General features: G+C 46.3%; 1 protein-coding gene across 1 annotated transcript in view; it reads left to right on the top strand.

Moving 5' to 3' along the window:
• The window catches only part of LOC144511136 (long-chain fatty acid transport protein 2-like), a 59,250-nt gene that overhangs the window by 27,772 nt on the left and 11,529 nt on the right, over positions 1-19,949 (top strand). Inside the window, exons 3-8 of the mRNA XM_078241137.1 lie at positions 105-263; positions 4,063-4,187; positions 5,401-5,595; positions 13,747-13,837; positions 14,942-15,140; positions 17,450-17,547. Coding sequence (XP_078097263.1) covers positions 105-263; positions 4,063-4,187; positions 5,401-5,595; positions 13,747-13,837; positions 14,942-15,140; positions 17,450-17,547 — 867 coding nt within the window. The remainder of the gene's footprint in view (positions 1-104; positions 264-4,062; positions 4,188-5,400; positions 5,596-13,746; positions 13,838-14,941; positions 15,141-17,449; positions 17,548-19,949) is intronic.

The raw sequence follows: 19,949 nt of genomic DNA, 5'->3' as shown, positions 1-19,949 counted from the left end.
TTACAAAGGGTGAGTTTATTCAGGATTCCGGGGAATTAAGTTAAAGCTCTGGCTGCTTCTGTGCTGCTGTTATCTGATGTTGTTCCTTTCTTCTGGTTTTAAAGGCTTGCCCAAAGCTGCCATCATCCCTCACGGCCGTGTACATCGCATCGCCTCCTTCATCTCGGGATGTGGCCTGTCCAGTGATGACGTTATCTACACCACCCTGCCTCTGTACCACAGTGCCGGTTCTCTGATTGGTGTCGGTGGCTGCATTTTCCTCGGTAGGAACCCTGGATCGAAACCCTCTCCCCGGCATGGTCTGACCTTCCGGTTTATGCTTTGCTTTTCTTCTTTGGCCCCTTTCAGTTGTTGGGAGCGGGAAGGTGTGAACGTTCCGCAAAGGAAAAGGTCGGGAAAGAGAAGTGAAAAGATCCCGGTGCCTGAGCAAGCAGTAAATGAAGCGTTTTCATTTCATATTAAACACACGAGTTGAATGTCCTGTTGCTGTTCCAACATTGGTTTAAAAAGTGATAAACAAGTAACCTGTGGGACCATTAGAATGCAGGAAAAAATGAAATCTCAATGTATAAACTTAACAATGTCTTGCCGTTTCTAAATGAGGAGAGAGTTGGAGAATAAACTGAGTTAATTACCCCAGACGCTGTGAAATACAAGACACAAAAAGGGAGACAGAGAGAGAACCATCGATCTGATACAGTGCAGGAAGAGGTCGTTCAGCCCATCATATCTGAGCTAGCCACCAAAGAGAAAGTAAAACTAGCCGTCCATTTCAATCCCAGTCTCCAGCGCACCATCCATAGCCCTGCAGGTCCCGGCTCCTCAGATTCAGATCCAGGTCCTTTTCAATGAGTTGTGTGTTCCAGCCTCACCCACCAGCGCAGGCAGTAAATTCCAGACACCCCCCCCACCCTCTGGGTGAAAAAGATTTTCCTCAAGTCCCCTCTAATCTTTCTACCAATCCCTTTCAATCTCTGCCCCTAGTAACTGACCCCTCAGCTAAGAGAAAACAAGTCTTTCCCGACTATCCTGTACAGCCCCCTCATCATTTTGTACCAATTAGGTCACCCATTAGCCTCCTGTGTCCTAAGGAAACAACCCGAACCTCTCCAATCTCTCCTCATAGCTGCAATTCTCCAGCCCTGGTAACATTCCTGTAAATCTCTACACTCTCTCCAGAGCAATCATGTCCTTCCTGTAACGTGGTGACTAGAACTGTGCACAAAACTCCAGCTGTGGCCCAGGCAGCGTTTTATACAGTTCCAGCTTCACATCCCTGCTTCTGCATTCAATACCTTGCCCAATAAAGAAGGTATTCCATACGCTTTCTTGTCCATCTGTCCTGCCACCTTCAGGGACCTGTGGACATTCACTCCAAGGTCTCTCACTATCTCGACCCCTCTCAATATCCTTCCGTTTATTGAGCATTCCCTTGCTTCGTTTGCCCTCCCCAATGCGTTACCTCACACTTTTCCTGTTATCCCAGGGTCTGATCCTGTTGGAGATAGCAGAATCCAGACACAATATACTTTTCAGTTAGCATGTTAAATAACAGTACTTTCCCAATCCGAGCTTTCTCTCTACTTCACACTTTCTTTCAAAATTTCACTTTTTTTATTTGTGGGACGTGGGCGTTGCCGGCCGGCCAGCATTTATTACCCATCCCTAGTTGCCTGGGGGCAGTTGAGAGTTAACCACATTGCTGTGGCTCTGGAGTCACATGTAGGCCAGACTGGGTAAGGACGGCAGATTTCCTTCCCTAAAGGACATATGTGAACCAGATGCGTTTTTCCGACAATCGACAATGGTTTTGATGGTCATCAGTAGATTCTTAATTCCAGATATTTTTTATTGAATTGAAATTCCACCATCCGCCGTGGCGGGATTCGAACCCCAGATCTCCAGAACATGAGCTGACTTTCTGAATTAATAGTCTAGCGATAATACCATTAGGTCATTGCCTCCCCTGACTCCTCCCAGTATTGAAGGGGAATTGATTTGAAGAATCTAGTTATTTTCCTGTGGCTCTGGTCGTGTGGAGTTGAGAAACCAAGTTGGTGATTATCCCACTGGGGCCGATCTTATTGGCAGTGAGACTTCCCTCGGTGAAGATGGTGGAGTCACTCGCTGACTCACCCTCTGCCCTCGCTCTCCCTGCCAGGATTAGGGGGGCTGAGGGTTTTGTGGCCACCACATCCCCCCCATCAATCCACTCAAATCTCACTCCTTATTGAAATCTATGGTGTGTTGAGGTGGGGCAGGGGTCACTGGGTGGGGCATTCAAACACATTCTGTCCCCATTTTGAAATATCTTTACATTTTATGCTAAATTGCATTGTCCAACTTGCGGTGTTAGTGTCCCCAGTGGGTGGAGGAGGCAGTCGCAGTGTGACAAGTTTACGTAAGAATAAATGTGAATGTAGGAATTAATTTTGATCATAGAACAGTACAGCACAGTACAGGCCCTTCGGCCCTCGATGTTGTGCCGAGCTTTGTCCGAAACCAAGATCAAGCTATCCCACTCCCTATCATCCTGGTGTTCTCCATGTGCCTATCCAATAACCGCTTGAAAGTTCCTAAAGTGTCCGACTCCACTATCACAGCAGGCAGTCCATTCCACACCCCAACCACTCTCTGAGTAAAGAACCTACCTCGGACATCCCTCCTATATCTCCCACCATGAACCTTATAGTTATGCCCCCTAGTAACAGCTACATCCACCCGAGGAAATAGTCTCTGAACGTCCATTTTATCTATCCCTCCTCATCATCTTATAAACCTCAATTAAGTCGTCTCTCATCCTCCTCCGCTCTAAAGAGAAAAGCTCCCTCAACCTTTCCTCAGAAGACCTACCCTCCAAACCGGGCAGCATCCTGGTCAATTTCCTTTGCACTCTCTCCAGCTTGGGGAAAGTCGGGAGATGGACACAGATTTTATTTCATGAAGAATGATGTTGCCTCTTGGCATTACTCCAGGATGAAAAGGAAGCAGTTTCATACTCAGAGCTCTCACATTTTCTGTCCATAATTCACCTGCAAATTCCACAATATCTCATGTCAAACAGTTAGTAACAGTTGTTGGAGCAGAGTTTGAATCCAGTGTGCCCCCCCCTCCCCCATACACTGGATTCTCACGGGGATGTCGAAGATTCCAGGTTCTCATTTGTTCTGACAAACAAAAAATCAGATCACCAACTACCTGTCCTGGTCCCCCCACGCCGACACTATAGTTAAGAAAGCCCCACCAACGCCTCTACTTTCTCAGAAGACTAAGGAAATTTGGCATGTCAGCTACGACTCTCACCAACTTTTACAGATGCACCATAGAAAGCATTCTTTCTGGTTGTTTCACAGCTTGGTATGGGCTCCTGCTCTGCCCAAGACCGCAAGGAACTACAAAAAGGTCGTGAATGTAGCCCAATCCATCACGCAAACCACCCTCCTATCCATTGACTCTGTCTACACTTCCCGCTGCCTCAGCAAAGCAGCCAACATAATTAAGGACCCCACGCACCCCGAACATTCTCTCTTCCACCTTCTTCCTTCAGGAAAAAGATACAAAAGTTTGAGGTCACGTACCAACCGACTCAAGAACAGCTTCTTCCCTGCTGCTGTCAGGCTTTTGAATGGACGTACCTCGCACTAAGTTGATCTTTCTCTACACCCTAGCTATAACTGTAACGCTACATTCTGCACTCTCTCATTTCCTTCTCTATGAATGGTATGATTTGCCTGTGTAGCGTGCAAGAAACAATACTTTTCACTATGTTAATACATGTCACATTAATAAATCAAATCAAACAAAAACCATCCTAGCAACGCGCCCAGTGTTCCCAGCGGGGAATAAGTATTAATTGCAGGGGCGATTTTCCTGATTCATGTGGAAAAGAGGCAATTTGAATATTGTTAGGTTCCAGCGTGCTGGGCTAGCCGCCTGATCTCGGAGCCGACGCGATTCCCGCCGGGAGCTTTGGGCTTGGAAAATCCGGGTTGATATTTAATTACTGCCACTTTGCAGAATGATCTGGAAATATTCCTCAGTTTTATTCTCTTCCTGTCACAGGGGCGACTGTTGTCTTACGGCAGAAGTTTTCTGTCAGCCACTTTTGGGATGACTGTCGACGGTACAACGTGACGGTTATCCAGTACATTGGGGAAGTGTTACGTTATCTCTGCAGTGCTCCCAAGGTAAATCAATCCAGATGTGCAGCATGTGCCACATGTTCTGTGAAAGAACGTTAAAACAGTAGATATTATGTCATTGTGGGCAGGACTCTTTATCCGTCTATCAGTCCTACAGGAATTTCCCAAACGACACAAAGTGATTCCGACACAAACATCATTAAAATCTCAGAAACGCACTCGTCAGAAAGATTCGCTGATCATCATCATCCAGCTGTGGGAGTTTACAGCTGGAAAAGTGAGCGGGGCCGGTGTGTACCGGGGGGGGGACCCAGTGTGAGCTGGGGGGGGGGGGTGGGGTGTGTGAGGGACATCTGTTCAACGTCCAGATGTGTGAAGTTCCAATGGGCCTGGCTGCCTGCAGGGTGAATGCTGAGATTTGTGTGACTAAGAGCCATTGTTGCTTTCCTGACAATTAGCCCCTGAATCATAGAATCCCTACAGTGCAGGAGAAGGCCATTCGGCCCATCGAGTCTGTACTGAGCACAATCCCTCCCAGCCCCTATCCCTGTCACCCCACATATTACTCTGCTAATTCCCCCTGACACCAAGTGGCAATTTATCATGGTCAACCCACCTAACCAGCACATCGTTCAGACTGTGGGACGAAACCGGAGCCCCCGGTGGAAACCCACACAGACACGGGGAGAACGTGCAAACTCCACACAGACAGTGACCCAAGCCGGGAATCGAGCCCGGGTCCCTGCCGCTGTGAGGCAGCAGTGCTAACCACTGTGCGATCGTAAAAATTTAATTTTAATAACTTTAATAATTTCCCAACCAGGAGCAGGTTTTCTCAGAGCGATTAGCTGGTAGCGAAGATAATCCGACGCTGCTGTCCGCTGTGCGGATGTAGCTCCAGTTTGACCAGAAACAGTGCGATGGAGCGCACCCTTCGAGCCAGGCTCAGTGTTGAATCAGGATGTCAGGTGGCTTCCGAAAGTTGAAAGCTTTCCCATAAATTAGCTGCTTTTTCCTTCTCGCGGCCAGAGGTTTAGGGTTAAAAAAGGGGAACTTCCTGAATGTGCAGGTTTCGCAATGTCTGAATGTTGCAGCATTCAATGATGATGGAAATGCCACAAGCACAGAGCTTCCCGTTCACAGCCCAAAGGGGCCGGTACCTGGCTGGAGGCACCCAAACATTACAACACTCAGCCTCATTTATCTTCCAGAGTTCAAATGCCTGTCTTTAATTTCTTCCATTGATTGAATTTTGTAGAGGAGCAGTGACAGGGACCACAAGGTGAGGAAAGCTATCGGGAATGGGGCTCGCCCTGACGTCTGGAAGGAGTTTTTAAATCGATTTGGGAATATCCAAGTTTGTGAGTTTTACGGAGCCACTGAAGGAAATGTCGGATTTATGAACTATGTGGGAAAAATCGGTGCATCCGGACGAGTCTCTTTCTTCAGCAAGGTAAGAGAGCACAATGTCCTTTTCCCTTTCCGTGTCTGAGAGAGGAAGAGGAATTGACAAATTCCGATCTTGGACTGTTCACGTGTACCTGGATGTGGGAAGAAGAGTTAGTTTAAGTTGATGGGTTCCCCTATCATACCCATTGTGGTTATATGGAGGACTCCAGGCTGTGAGATGGACTGCAGTTTCTTCACTCTCTGCTCCTCATAGTTTAGACAAACTCAATTTAAAATAACTTTTATTTTAGAAATGAAAGGACTTCATGCAGATGGAGTGGAAAGTGAGGGACAGTATGGGATGAATGGCCTCTTCTGTGTCAGAATGACTGAGTGATATCTCTGGGGCCTTCCATTTTCCTGTTGGTTGTCACCGATTGGACATGCTGCGGTCTTGTTGTTGACAGTGAGATTTAGAAGGGGGTGTGGCAAAGTAAAAGCCCCCTCATCCCTGCCCTACAATAATGAATGTAACTCCTCTATTCAAGAAAGGAGGGAGACATAAAGCAGGAAGATACAGGCTAGTTAGCTAAACATCTGCAAAAGGGAAATTGCTAAACTCTGCTAGGCCATTTAGAAACCATGAAAAGCATCTTGTGTCTGCCTGATTGTCTTGTGAAAGGGAAATCATGTGTGACTAACTTAATAAAGTTCTTTGCAGAAGTAATACGCAATGTGGATAAAAGAGAACCTGTGGATGTACTGTACTTTGATTTCCAGAAGGCCTTTGACAAGGTATAAGCAAGGAGTAAGGAGGGCTAAAAGGGGTCATGAAAAGTTATTGGCCAGCAGGATTAAGGAAAATTTCAGGGCTTTTTATACATAAATAAAGAGCAAGAGGGTCGGCAGGGAGAGGGTTGGACACGGGAGGGAATCTATGGGTGGAGCCAGAGGAAATGGGCAAGGTATTAAATGAGTACTTTGTGTCAGTATTCACCAAAGCGAAGGACTTGGTGAATGATGAGTCTGGGAAAGGATGTGTAGATAGTTTGAGTCATGTTGAGATCAAAAAGGAGGCATTGGAGTTCTTGAGAAACATTAAGGTAGACAAGTCCCCAGGGCCTGATGGGATATACCCCAGAATACTGAGAGAGGCAAGGGAGGAAATTGCTGGAGCCTTGAGAGAAATCTTTATATTCTCGCTGGCTACAGGGGAGGTCCCAGAGGATTGGAGAATAGCCAATGTTGTTCCTTTGTTTAAGAAGGGTAGCAAGAATAATCCAGGTAATTACAGGCCGGTGAGCCTTACATCAGTGGTAGGGAAATTATTGGAGAGGATTCTTCGAGACAGGATTTACTCCACTTGGAAATAACTGAACGTATTAGTGAGAGGCAACATGGTTTTGTGAAGGGGAGGTTGTGCCTCACTAACTTGATCGAGTTTTTCGAGGGATTGATAAAGGTAGGGCAGTGGATGTTGTCTACATGGACTTCAGTAAGGCCTTTGACAAGGTCCCTCATGGCAGACTGATGCAGAAGGTGAAGTCGCATGCGATCAGAGGTGAGCTGGCAAGGTGGATACAGAACTGGCTCAGTCAAAGAAGACAGAGGGTAGCAGTGGAAGGGTGCGTTTCTGAATGGAGAGCTGTGACAAGTGGCATTGTAAGAGGTTTAACAACACCAGGTTAAAGTCCAACAGGTTTACTTGGTAGCAAAAGCCACACAAGCTTTCAGAGCTGCAAGCCCCTTCTTCAGGTGAGTGGGAATTCTGTTCACAAACAGAGCTTTGTCTTTATATGCTCTGTTTGTGAACAGAATTCCCACTCACCTGAAGAAGGGGCTTGCAGCTCCGAAAGCTTGTGTGGCTTTTGCTACCAAATAAACCTGTTGGACTTTAACCTGGTGTTGTTAAACTTCTTACTGTGTTTACCCCAGTCCAACGCCGGCATCTCCACAACAAGTGGCATTCCTCAGGGATCAGTGCTGGGACCTTTGCTGTTTGTAATATATTATAAATGATTTGGAGGAAAATGTAACTGGATTGATTAGTAATTTTGCGGATGACACAAAGGTTGGTGGATTTGCGGATAGCGATGAGGACCATCAGAGGACACATCAGGATATAGATCAGTTGGAGACTTGGGCGGAGAGATGGCAGATGGAGTTTAATCCAGACAAATGTGAGGTAATGCATTTTGGAAGGTCTAATACAGATAGGAAATATACAGTAAATGGCAGAATCCTTAAGAATATTGATAGGCAAAGGGATCTGGGTGTACAGGTACACAGGTCACTGAAAGTGGCAACGCAGGTGGAGAAGGTAGTCAAGAAGGCATAAGGCATGCTTGCCTTCATCAGCCGAGGCATTGAGTTCAAAAATTGGCAAGTCATGTTGCAACTTTATAGAACCTTAGTTAGGCCGCACTTGGAATATAGTGTTCAATTCTGGTCGCTACACTGCCAGAAGGATGTGGAGGCTTTGGAGAGGGAACAGAAAAGATTTACCAGGATGTTGCCTGGTATGGAGGGCAATAGCTATGAGGAGAGGTTGGAGAAACTTGGTTTGTTCTGACTGCAGCAATGGAGGTTGAGGGGCGACGTGATAGAAGTCTATAAGAATATGAGGGGCATGGACAGAGTGGATAGTCAGAAGCTTTTTCCCAGGGTGAAAGAGTCAATAGAACATAGAACATAGAACATAGAACATTACAGCACAGAACAGGCCCTTCGGCCCACGATGTTGCACCGACCAGTTAAAAAAAAACTGTGACCCTCCAACCTAAACCAATTTCTTTTCGTCCATGAACCTATCTACGGATCTCTTAAACGCCCCCAAACTAGGCGCATTTACTACTGATGCTGGCAGGGCATTCCAATCCCTCACCACCCTCTGGGTAAAGAACCTACCCCTGACATCGGTTCTATAACTACCCCCCCTCAATTTAAAGCCATGCCCCCTCGTGCTGGATTTCTCCATCAGAGGAAAAAGGCTATCACTATCCACCCTATCTAAACCTCTAATCATCTTATATGTTTCAATAAGATCCCCTCTTAGCCGCCGCCTTTCCAGCGAAAACAATCCCAAATCCCTCAGCCTCTCCTCATAGGATCTCCCCTCCATACCAGGCAACATCCTGGTAAACCTCCTCTGCACCCTCTCCAAAGCCTCCACATCCTTCCTGTAATGTGGGGACCAGAACTGCACACAGTACTCCAAGTGCGGCCGCACCAGAGTTGTGTACAGTTGCAACATAACGCTACGACTCCTAAATTCAATCCCCCTACCAATAAACGCCAAGACACCATATGCCTTCTTAACAACCTTATCTACTTGATTCCCAACTTTCAGGGATCTATGCACACATACACCTAGATCCCTCTGCTCCTCCACACTATTCAAAGTCCTCCCGTTAGCCCTATACTCAACACATCTGTTATTCCTACCAAAGTGAATTACCTCACACTTCTCCGCATTAAACTCCATCCGCCACCTCTCGGCCCAACTTTGCAACCTGTCTAAGTCTTCCTGCAAACTACGACACCCTTCCTCACTGTCTACCACACCACCGACTTTGGTGTCATCAGCAAATTTGCTAATCCACCCAACTATACCCTCATCCAGATCATTAATAAATATTACAAACAGCAGTGGCCCCAAAACAGATCCCTGAGGTACACCACTTGTAACCGCACTCCATGATGAATATTTACTATCAACCACCACCCTCTGTTTCCTATCCGCTAGCCAATTCCTGATCCAATTTCCTAGATCACCCCCAATCCCATACATCTGCATTTTCTGCAGAAGCCTACCATGGTGAACCTTATCAAACGCCTTACTAAAATCCATATATACCACGTCCACTGCCTTGCCCCCATCCACCTCCTTGGTCACTTTCTCAAAAAACTCAATAAGGTTAGTAAGGCACGACCTACCTGCCACAAAACCATGCTGACTATCACCTATCAATTCATTACTCTCCAAATAACTATAAATCCTATCCCTTATAATTTTTTCCAACATCTTGCCGACAACAGAAGTGAGACTCACCGGTCTATAATTCCCGGGGAAGTCTCTGTTCCCCTTCTTAAACAATGGGACAACATTCGCTAACCTCCAATCTTCTGGTACTATACCAGAGGCCAACGACGACCTGAAGATCAGAGCCAGAGGCTCTGCAATCACTTCTCTTGCCTCCCAGAGAATCCTTGGATAAATCCCATCCGGACCAGGGGAATAGGTTTAAGGTGAGAGGGGCAAGGTTTAAAGGAGATGTACGAGGCAAGTTTTTTCCAGAGGGTGGTGGGTGCCTGGAACTCGCTGCCGGGAGAGGCAGTGGAAGCGGATACGGTAGTGACTTTTAAGGGGCATCTTGACAAATACATGAATAGGATGGGAATGGAGGGATATGGTCCCTGGAAGGGTAGGGGGTTTTAGTTAAGTCGGGCAGCACGGTCAGTGCAGGCTTGGAGGGCCGAAGGGCCTGTCCCTGTGCTGTAATTTTCTTTGTTCTTTGTTCTTTGATGTTTATTTAATGAGAAGTTCTAGTTAATTATGCACTGATTTTCTACAGATCTGAGGCACTGACCTTTGTTCTAAATAGGACTGATTTTATGGAAGGGGTTGTCTGAGATTATTGAGTAAGAGTTTTAACAACACCAGGTTAAAGACTGTGCCTACTGTGTTCACCCCAGTCCAACGCCGGCATCTCCACATCATGAGATTATTGAACCATTCCCCTCCCCCTCCCCCAACCCCTCCCCCTCCTCCACCCCCACCCCTCCCCTCCTCCACCCCTCCCCTCCTCTACCCCCTCCCCTCCTCTACCCCCTCCCCTCCTCCACCCCCTCCCCTCCCCCTCCCCCTCCAACCCCTCCCCCTCCCCTCCACCCCCTCCCCTCCACCCCCTCCCCTCCACTCCCTCCCCTCCCCTCCACTCCCTCCCCTCCTCCACCCCCTCCCCTCCTCCACCGCCTCCCCTCCTCCACCCCCTCCCCTCTCCCTCCTCCCCCCTCTCCCTTCTCCTGCCCCACCCCTTCCTCTCCCCCACCCCCTCCCCTCCCCCACCCCTCCCCCTCCTCCACTCCCTCTCTCTCTCCCCCCCTCCCCCAGTTATTTCATGCGTTGAACTTTGCCTGTTATTATCTAAAGAAGTCCAATCCTTGACTTTGGGGAATTTCCCGAAGTGGAAATGTTGCTTGCTTTGCTTTGGCTACGACCTCCCTGCGGTGGAGGCAGTTCCAGGCACCCACCACCCTCTGAAAAAAACTTGCTTGCTTTGCAGTGTCTCACTGGACATTGCAGAATCTTCAAATACTTTCAGTTCTGGCTGCTTTTTAAGTAGAATTTATTAAGGATGTCGAAACTACAAACATTTTTTTACGTATCACTAAAATCTATCTTCAGACAATAAACTGATTTATTTGCTAACGTGTCAGTTACTCAGCTGGAGAACTCCAGGGTCTGGTGGAAAGTTCCTATCACTGCTTCTCTGAGTAGGATAAAGGTCGGCGCGTGTCAGCGTTCTGGCTTGTTTACTCTGCTGCTGAAACATTGGAACTACCAATCAGGTTTCAATAGCTGAGATTCTGAACAATGAAATTCCTGGAAGCTCAGGCATCATCTTCGCTGTAACTTCATTAACTGTTTTTCGAGATTATTAAAGTGGGAGGAATCTGACCTGCTGTCCCACTTTCTGTAAACCTCCCCCCACTCCCTGCTCAAATCCACTCTCCACTGAACCCATTTCCACACTAAACACCCTGACAGACACTGACACAGAGACTGCCTCCATTGTGCCGCTATTTTCAGGAAAGCGCCCTTATTTCAGGCAAATACCTCGGGCTGGGGACTCACTACCCAGGCCTGCTGCTTGAGTTGGAAGATTTCTCTATAAATTCTAGACAGCTTCAACCTGTTTTATTTTCATTATTCATAGGGTGGGGATTTTTGACACTAAGTTGACCTGCTCCTTCTGAGTTTGGGTTTTCTGTTTGTGTGGGTCAAACCAGTTCTCTTTCTTACCGGCTAAAGTAGGAGAGGACCCTTGGTCTCCGAGCCTCCTCCTGCCATTTTGAAGGTATCCAGGGTTGCCCCAACTCCAGAAAAATCCCATCCTTTGACCGTCGGTCATTGCCGACCTTTCGTTTCGGTGGTTCCTGATTTCTCAGAACTTATCTTTTTTATTCTTTCATGGCACATGGGCGTCGCTGGCTGGGCCAACATTTACTGCCCGTCCGTAATTACCCTTGAACCGAGTGTCTTACTCAGCCATTTCAGGGGCCAGTTAAGAGTCAATCACATTGCTTTGGGTCTGGAGTCACATGTAGGCCAGACAGGGTAAGGACGGCAGATAAATAGAGGTTTAAACTTGGAAACAGGCCCTTCAGTCAAACTTGTCCATGCCACCCCTTTTTGTTTTAACCACTAAGCTAATCTCAATTGCCCGCATTTGGCCCATATCCCTCTATATCCACCGTACCCATGTAACTGTCTAAATGCTTTTTAAAAGACAAAATTGCACCCGCCTCTACTACTACCTCTGGCAGCTGGTTCCAGACACTCACCACCCTCTGTGTGAAAAAATTGCCCCTCTGGACACTTTTGTATCTCTCCCCTCTCACCTTAAACCTATGCCCTCTAGTTTTAGACTCCCCTACCTTTGGGAAAAGATATTGACTATCTAGCTGATCTGTGCCCCTCATTATTTTATAGACCTCTATAAGATCACCCCTCAGCCTCCTACGCTCCAGAGAAAAAAGTCCCATCTAGCCTCCTTTATAACTCAAAACCATCAAGTCCCGGTAGCATCCTAGTAAATCTTTTCTGCACTCTTTCTATTTTAATAATATCCTTTCTATAATAGGGTGACCAGTATTGCACACAGTATTCCAAGTGTGGTCTTACCAATGTCTTCTACAACTTCAACAAGACGTCACAACTCCTGTATTCAATGTTCTAACCAATAAAACCAAGCATGCCGAATGCCTTCTTCACCACTCTGTCCACCTGTGACTCCACTTTCAAGGAGCTATGAACCTGTACCCCTAGATCTCTTTGTTCTGTAACTGTCCCCAATGCCCTGCCATTAACAGAGTAAGTCCTGCCCTAGTTCGATCTACCAAAACGCATCACCTCGCATTTATCTAAATTAAACCCCTTCTGCCATTCGTCAGCCCACTGGCCCAATTGATCAAGATCCCACTGCAATTCTGAGTAACCTTCTTCACTGTCCACTATGCCACCAATCTTGATGTCATCTGCAAATTTACTAACCAAGTAGTAAATGGGAATATACTAATAGTGGTAGATGAAGTGAGAGATCTTGGCGTACAAGTAGACAGGTTCCTAGAGGCAGCAGTTCAAGTAGACAAGGTTATAAAGATGGAATGCTCTCCTCCATTGGCAGAGGTATAGAATATAAAAGTGAGGATATAATATTGGAATTGTAGAAAACACTGGTGAGGTCACAACTGGAGTATTTGTACAGTTCTGGTCGCCGCATTACAGGAAGGATGTAGTTGCTCTGGAGGGAGTGCAGAGGAGGTTTACAAGAATGTTGCCAGGGCTGGAAAACTGTAGCTCTGAGGAGAGATTGGATAGGTTGGGGTTATTTTTCTTGGAACAAAGAAGGCTGAGGGGTGACTTGATTGAGGTGTAAAAAATTATGAGAGGAAGAGGTAGAGTGGGCAGGATAAAACTCTTTCCCTTGGTGGAGAATTCTAGAACCAGGGGACAGAGGTTGAATATAAATGGCAGTAGGTGTAGAGGGGACATGAGGAAAAACTTTTTTACGCAGTGGGTGTCTGGAATTCGCTGCCTGAGTTGGTGGTGGAGGCAGAATCCTTAAACTCTTTTAAAAAGTACCTGGATCCGCACCTTAAGTGCTCTAAACTACAGTGCTAGGGGCCAGGTAGAGAAAGGTGGGATTAGGAAGGGCACCTGGGTGTCCTTGGGCTGGCATTGGCAAGATGGGCTGTATGGCCTTCTTCTGTGCTGTAATTTTTCTATAGTTCTATTTTCTTCCCTAAAGGGCATTAGTGAACCAGTTGGATTTTTGTGACAATCGATTACTTTGCACATAGTTACTGAGATAGGCTTTACATTCCAGATTTACTGATTGAATTTAAATTCCATGGTGGAATTGTTCCAGCCTTTATTTATTATTTTTATGTAATGTTTATTGAGATGACCAGCCAGTGTCGTCTTTTCCAGAAACTGATGCCATTTCACTTGGTTGAGTATGATGTTGATCAGGAAGCCCCTGTACGAGACGCCAACGGTCACTGCATTGAAGTTGCTAAAGGTAACAGTTTGTACATTTTCCAGCGACAGTCTCGGTAAGGTTTCTTCCCTCTTCACCGAGGTGAATGGATGAATCCTCTGACCTCCTCGCGGTGTGTTTCCTGGTGGCCGGAGGAGGAGACACGCTGCCGGGTGGTGGCGGCGGAATCTTTTGGTTCCGCCACTGTCAACGGGATTGAATCCACCCATCAGGAAACCACCATAGGCGTATGCATCGGCGAGACTGGAAAATCCCGCCAGCGAGAAGAGCTGGAAAATCTGGCCCAATATCTTGAAGTTATAAGATTCTGTTTCTATATCTAGCAACTCGCAACAAACAAACAGTAACAGAATTATTCCTGTGAGATCTCGTCAGTTGGAGATTAACAACTGAAGAGACCAGAACAAAAGGTCATCTCCGCAGACAAGGTGGAAAGCTAAAAGAGAGTGAGAAGGACTCTCTCTCAAATACATTGCAAAGTGCACAGCCAATATTTTCAACAACTTGGATGGTTTAACAGTTATTGTAGACCGATGTTTGAATAATTACTTCAAAGGGAAACCTGAACTCCTCCCTGACTTGGTGAACAGGAAACTTATTGCTAGATTTAGCAAATGTTTAACCCTTATTCTGTTTATCTTGATGAGAAGGCAGTGAGAGATCAGAGGTTGACAGCATTAAACCGCTTTGTTAATCATTCAATAATCCTGATTGTAAATCAGATCTCTCAAAATAACATATAAAAGATTTCATGCTTTCTTTTGCCAGTTGAATTGATTTGTAAACACTCAAATGCAGCTTTGTAATTAGAAATAAAAGACAAAATACTGGGAAATCCATGAAGACAAAAAGCAACTTTTGGGGACAGATTTCTGCCCTGTTCTGGTGACGCTGACTCCCCCAGAAATGTGAACTTATTCTTTCCTTTTTCAGTGCTTTATAGTTCCAACTTACTGATTTTACATTTACAGAATTTTCTGTTTTGAAAATTTCTGCAAGTAACTATTTCACTTTGCTGGAGATTTTTAATTTTGCTCCGGGAAGGTTGTAGTTTAAGTTATAAATGTTAATTACTGAGGAAATGAATAATGGGTCCAATATCCTCACTGTTTAATGTCTTGACAGGAGAGACTGGGCTTCTCATTGCAAAAATCACAAGCAAATCCCCATTCGTTGGATATGCAGGAAGCAAATCCCTAACTGCGAAAAAACACTTGCGGGATGTGTTCAGCAAAGGAGATCTTTACTTCAACAGTGGGGATCTCATGCTGCTTGACAAGGACAATTTCATCTACTTCCAAGACAGAATTGGAGACACATTCAGGTCAGATACACCAGGGGCTTTGTCCCGGAATGATACCTCTGCTTTCCAATCCCAAAGTTTTAGAATTCCCGGGGGTGACATTGCTTCATGTTCTACTCAATGGAGTTATAATTCTTTTGAAAATTTGTTTTGAAAGTTATATTTAGTATTTAACCCAAATCTCCAACAATACCACTGGAAGTAAGTGGCTGCACGTTAGCTACATAAAACCCTGGTTAGGCTGCATTTGGAGTATTGCGTGCAGTTCTGGTCACCACACTACCAGAAGGACTTTGGAGAGAGCGCAGAGAAGGTTCACCAGGATGTTGCCTGGTCTCGAGGGCATTGACTATGAGGGGAGGTTGAATAAACTTGGATTGTTTTCACTGGAAAGACAAAGGCTGAGGGGAGACCTGATAGAGGTCTACAAAATTATGAGAGGCACAGACAGGGTGGATAGTCAGAGGCTTTTTCCCCAGGGTGGAAGTGTCAATTACAGGGGGGCACAGGTTCAAGGTGAGAGGGGGAAAGTTGAATGAAGATGCGCGGGGGAAGATTCTCACACAGAGAGTGGTGGGTGCCTGGAACGGGCTGCCAGAGGAGGTGGTGGAAGCAGGCACATTAGCAACATTTAAGAGGCATCTGGATGGGTAGATGGATAGGGAGGGAATGGAGGGATACGGACCAAGTAACGGCAGAAGGTTTTTTTTTATTTAGTTAGAGCATCATGATCGGCACAGGCTTGGGGGGCCGAAGGGCCTGTTCCTGTGCTGTACTTTCCTTTGTTACAGACAACATTCACACATTACTGCATAATATTAACTTCATCTAATTATTGAAGTTTCCATAATCAGGGCAAAGCCATTCATTGTGTTTATGAAGATTTGTTGCAGATTTTACCAATTACCTGTGTAGAAATGAACAGGAATATTTCACTGGTGTGGCAGTTGGCGCTACCTCACATCCACACTGCCACCATGACCAATTTCCCACTGGGAAGGTGAAGTTGTGGAATATTCACATGGCGTCACTCCCATCTGGGAATGCAAACTCCGACACTCATCCCGAACACCCCATGGATATGTGCTGCTTTGTAAAGCCTTTGAAAACTGTGCGAGGATTAAAGAGAAAACCATTGGCTAAATGTTACTGAAAAAGGGACAAAAGCAGCAGAATTCTCGAAAAAAAATCAGGCGTACCAGAGTGAGTCTCTGGAAGGATATTTATTTGTTTTTTGTGAACGTTACTAGTGCAGATCTCCCTCCTTGTGAGTAACTGGCCTCTTTGTAAATATGATGTGGAGATGTCGGCGTTGGACTGGGGTAAACACAGTAAGAAATTTAACACCAGGTTAAAGTCCAACAGGTTTATTTGGTAGCAAAAGCCACACAAGCTTTCGGAGCCTTCAGCCCCTTCTTCAGGTGAGTGGGAATTCTGTTCACAAACAGGGCATATAAAGATACAAACTCAATTTACAGAATAATGGTTGGAATGCGAATACTTACAGCTAATCAAGTCTTTAAGATACAAACAATGTGAGTGGAGACAGGTTAAAAAGATGTGTATTGTCTCCAGACAAGACAGCCAGTGAGACTCTGCAGGTCCATGCAAGCTGTGGGGGTTACAGATAGTGTGACATGAACCCAATATCCCGGTTGAGGCCGTCCTCGTGTGTGCGGAACTTGGCTATCAGTCTCTGCTCAGCGACTCTGCGCCGTCGTGTGTCGTGAAGGCCGCCTTGGAGAACGCTTACCCAAATATCAGAGGCCGAATGCCCATGACCGCTGAAGTGCTCCCCGACACCAGCTTTACTCCTTGTAAATAAGCATTGTTCTCCGGGGCAGCTACTCTCCAATAACTAACCAACTCTCCAATAACTTCATTTGTTGCACTGATTCAGATTCAGTGCGAAGTGTCACTGTGCTGGCGATGTCTTTATGTTGTGGGCTTCACCTAACACACTAGATATTTGTGTAACAATGGAACTGATTGCTTCATTATCCTCTGATGACACCGAGCTTTTTGAAGAAAATTATTCAGCAGACCTCACTGCTTGTGTAGGGCACTGAGAGACAGCCAGTCAGAGCTGCTTAATAGATTAAAATGATGTGGAGATGCCGGCGTTGGACTGGGGTGAACACAGTAAGAGTTTTAACAACACCAGGTTGAAGCCCAACAGGTTTATTTGGTAGCAAATACAATAAACCTGTTGGACTTTAACCTGGTGTTGTTAAAACTCTTACTGTAATAGATTAAACCCAGCTCTGAGTCCATGAATCAATGTTTAAAATCAAAAGTACTTGTTTTAAATAATCGATCTGTCCTTTTAGGTGGAAAGGGGAGAATGTGTCCACCAATGAGGTAGCAGACATTCTGCTGATGTTGGATTTTGTTCAGGAGGTTTGTGTTTATGGAGTGACTGTTCCAGGTGAGATTCCTGCTGTGTAATGTGCATCTCAAATCATCAAAATAAACTAACCTTCACCCCTCTGTCCTGGCAAAACAACACCCCATCTGGAGCCTCCCTTTCCACACTAAAGTCCTGGAACATATCATCGCCTTTCTAATACATTCCCATCTTCCTTAGAACTCAATGTTTGAACCCATCCAATCAGGAATTCCTGTCACAGTTTGGAAACTGTCCTTATCAAGGTCACAATGAGATCCGGTGTGACTGGGACATTGTAAACCTTCCCTCTTTGTCTTCCTCATCCTGTCTGCAGCCTTTGACACGGTGACACATTCTTCTCCAACCCCTCGCTGGTGTTGTCCAGCTGGGTGGGAAACCCCCCCCCCCAGTCCATTCCAATCGCAGCCAGAGAGTCACTGGCAATGGCTTCTTTTCCTGTCCCCACATCATTATCTCTGGGCTCCCCTGAGGATCTACCCTTGCACCCCCCCCCCCCTCCCCTATTCTACCCTTCATTGCCTCTCAGCCACATCATTGTCCAAAGTCACAGGGCGGGATTTTACGAACTTGCTCGAGCAAGACTGGAAATTCCCGTCCGAGGTCAGCGGACATTTCCATTGTCCACCCTTCACCCGCTCCGATTCCGTGGCGGACGAGGCAGAAGAGTTCCGACAGTAGTGTTAAATTTCACATGTACACTAACACCAGCTCTACCTCACCACCTCTCCCCACACTGTCTCTGTTAGGATGAGATTTAGTTCTGTCTGAACCAATGTCCCTTGTAGATAAGCATCAAAAATACTGAAGTCATTACTTTCATTCCCAGCCTCCATCCCCATGCCTAACTCTACTCCTCCGCCACAGATTCCACCCCACAGCCCTTACCCCCTTCGCCCACCTCCCGCCTCCATGCCCACTGGAGCTGACCTCATCCAGGCAAGTGGAGAGTATTCCATCACATTCCTGACTGGAGGACAGGCTTTGGGGAGTCAGGAGGTGAATTACTCGCTGCAGGAACCTCTGTCCTGCTCCTTTCAGGCTGAACAGAATAGGTCACTGGAGTTCTATCTGAGTGACTTTCTGACCCATTTCCTCTCCGCCGCACAGCCATCTCTTTCTGCCTGTTTCTGTAAAATCCCAAACTTCCTGCCATTTGCTACGGATTCAGCATCTTGCTCTCACGCTCACGTTTCTGTTCTCGGCCTGGCTGCTGCGATGCTCCAGTGAGGCCCAGTCCAAGCTGGAGCAGCACCTCATCTCCTGATTGGCAGCCTGCTGGACTTAACATCGAGTTCAACAACGTCAGATCATGAAATCTGTCCTCCATTTTGAATGTTTTCGAGTGTCATTGTGTGTATTTGTCTCTTTCTTTCACTTTCACACTAACACTAACCCTTTCTCTTCAGTTGACACTTTCTGCTCTTTTGCTTTCACAAGAACACAAGAAATAGAAGCAGGAATCGGCCATTCGGCCCATCCAGCCTACCCCGCCATTCAGTACAATCATGGCTGATCTATGCCGGCCTCAACTCCTTTTCTGTGCCATTTCCCCATAGCCCTCTACTCCTCGATCCAAATATTTATCCACCTCCACTTTAAATATTTCTAATGACCCAGCCTCCACCACCCTTTGGGGCAGAGAATCCCAGAGATTCACCACCCTCTGCAAGAAGACATTTCTATCCACTTCAGTTTTAAACTTGACTGGTCTTCTATCTTGTAACTATGTTGCTTTGCTCGAGCCTCTCCCACAAGTGTTAAACATCTCACTGTCTATCCTTCCAAGCCCCCTCAGGATCTGCCATGTCTGAATAAGGTCACCCCTCATTCTTCTAAACTCCAAGACATATGGAGCCAGACTATTTAGTCTCTCTCTAGATAGGACAACTCTCTCATCCCAGGAATTACCCTGGTGGATCTTTTTTGGACTTCCTCCAATGTTACTATATCCTTTTTTTAGGTAAGGGGACCAAAACTGTGCGCAGTATTCCAGGTGAAGCCTCACCAACACCCTGTACAATGGCAACAAAACCCCTTTTTTTGCAATAAAGACCAAAACGTGGCTGCAGGGATGGTGTAGGAGGGAGGGTTTCAGTTGCATGGATAATTGGAGCACATTCTGGGAAAGGTGGGACCTGAACAAACAGGATGGTTTGCACCTGAACCAGAGGGGCACCAATATCCTGGGAGGGAAATTTGCTACGGCTCTTCGGGGGGGTTTAAACTAATTTGTCAGGGGGATGGGAAAACGAGCTGTAGTCCAGAAGCCAGTGTTGCGTGTAGTGAGGTACTGAGGAGGGTATCAAGGTCGCAGGAGTGTACCGGCAGACAGGAAGGTGGGTTGAAATGTGTCTACTTCAATGCAAGGAGCATCCGGAATAAGGTAGGTGAACTTGGAGCGTGGATTGGTACTTGGGACT

This window comes from Mustelus asterias, chromosome 24, assembly GCF_964213995.1.
Source record: "Mustelus asterias chromosome 24, sMusAst1.hap1.1, whole genome shotgun sequence".
Taxonomy (NCBI): Eukaryota; Metazoa; Chordata; class Chondrichthyes; order Carcharhiniformes; family Triakidae; genus Mustelus; species Mustelus asterias.
Note: the sequence above shows the minus strand (reverse complement) of the source record. Positions and strands in the feature narration are given on the sequence as shown.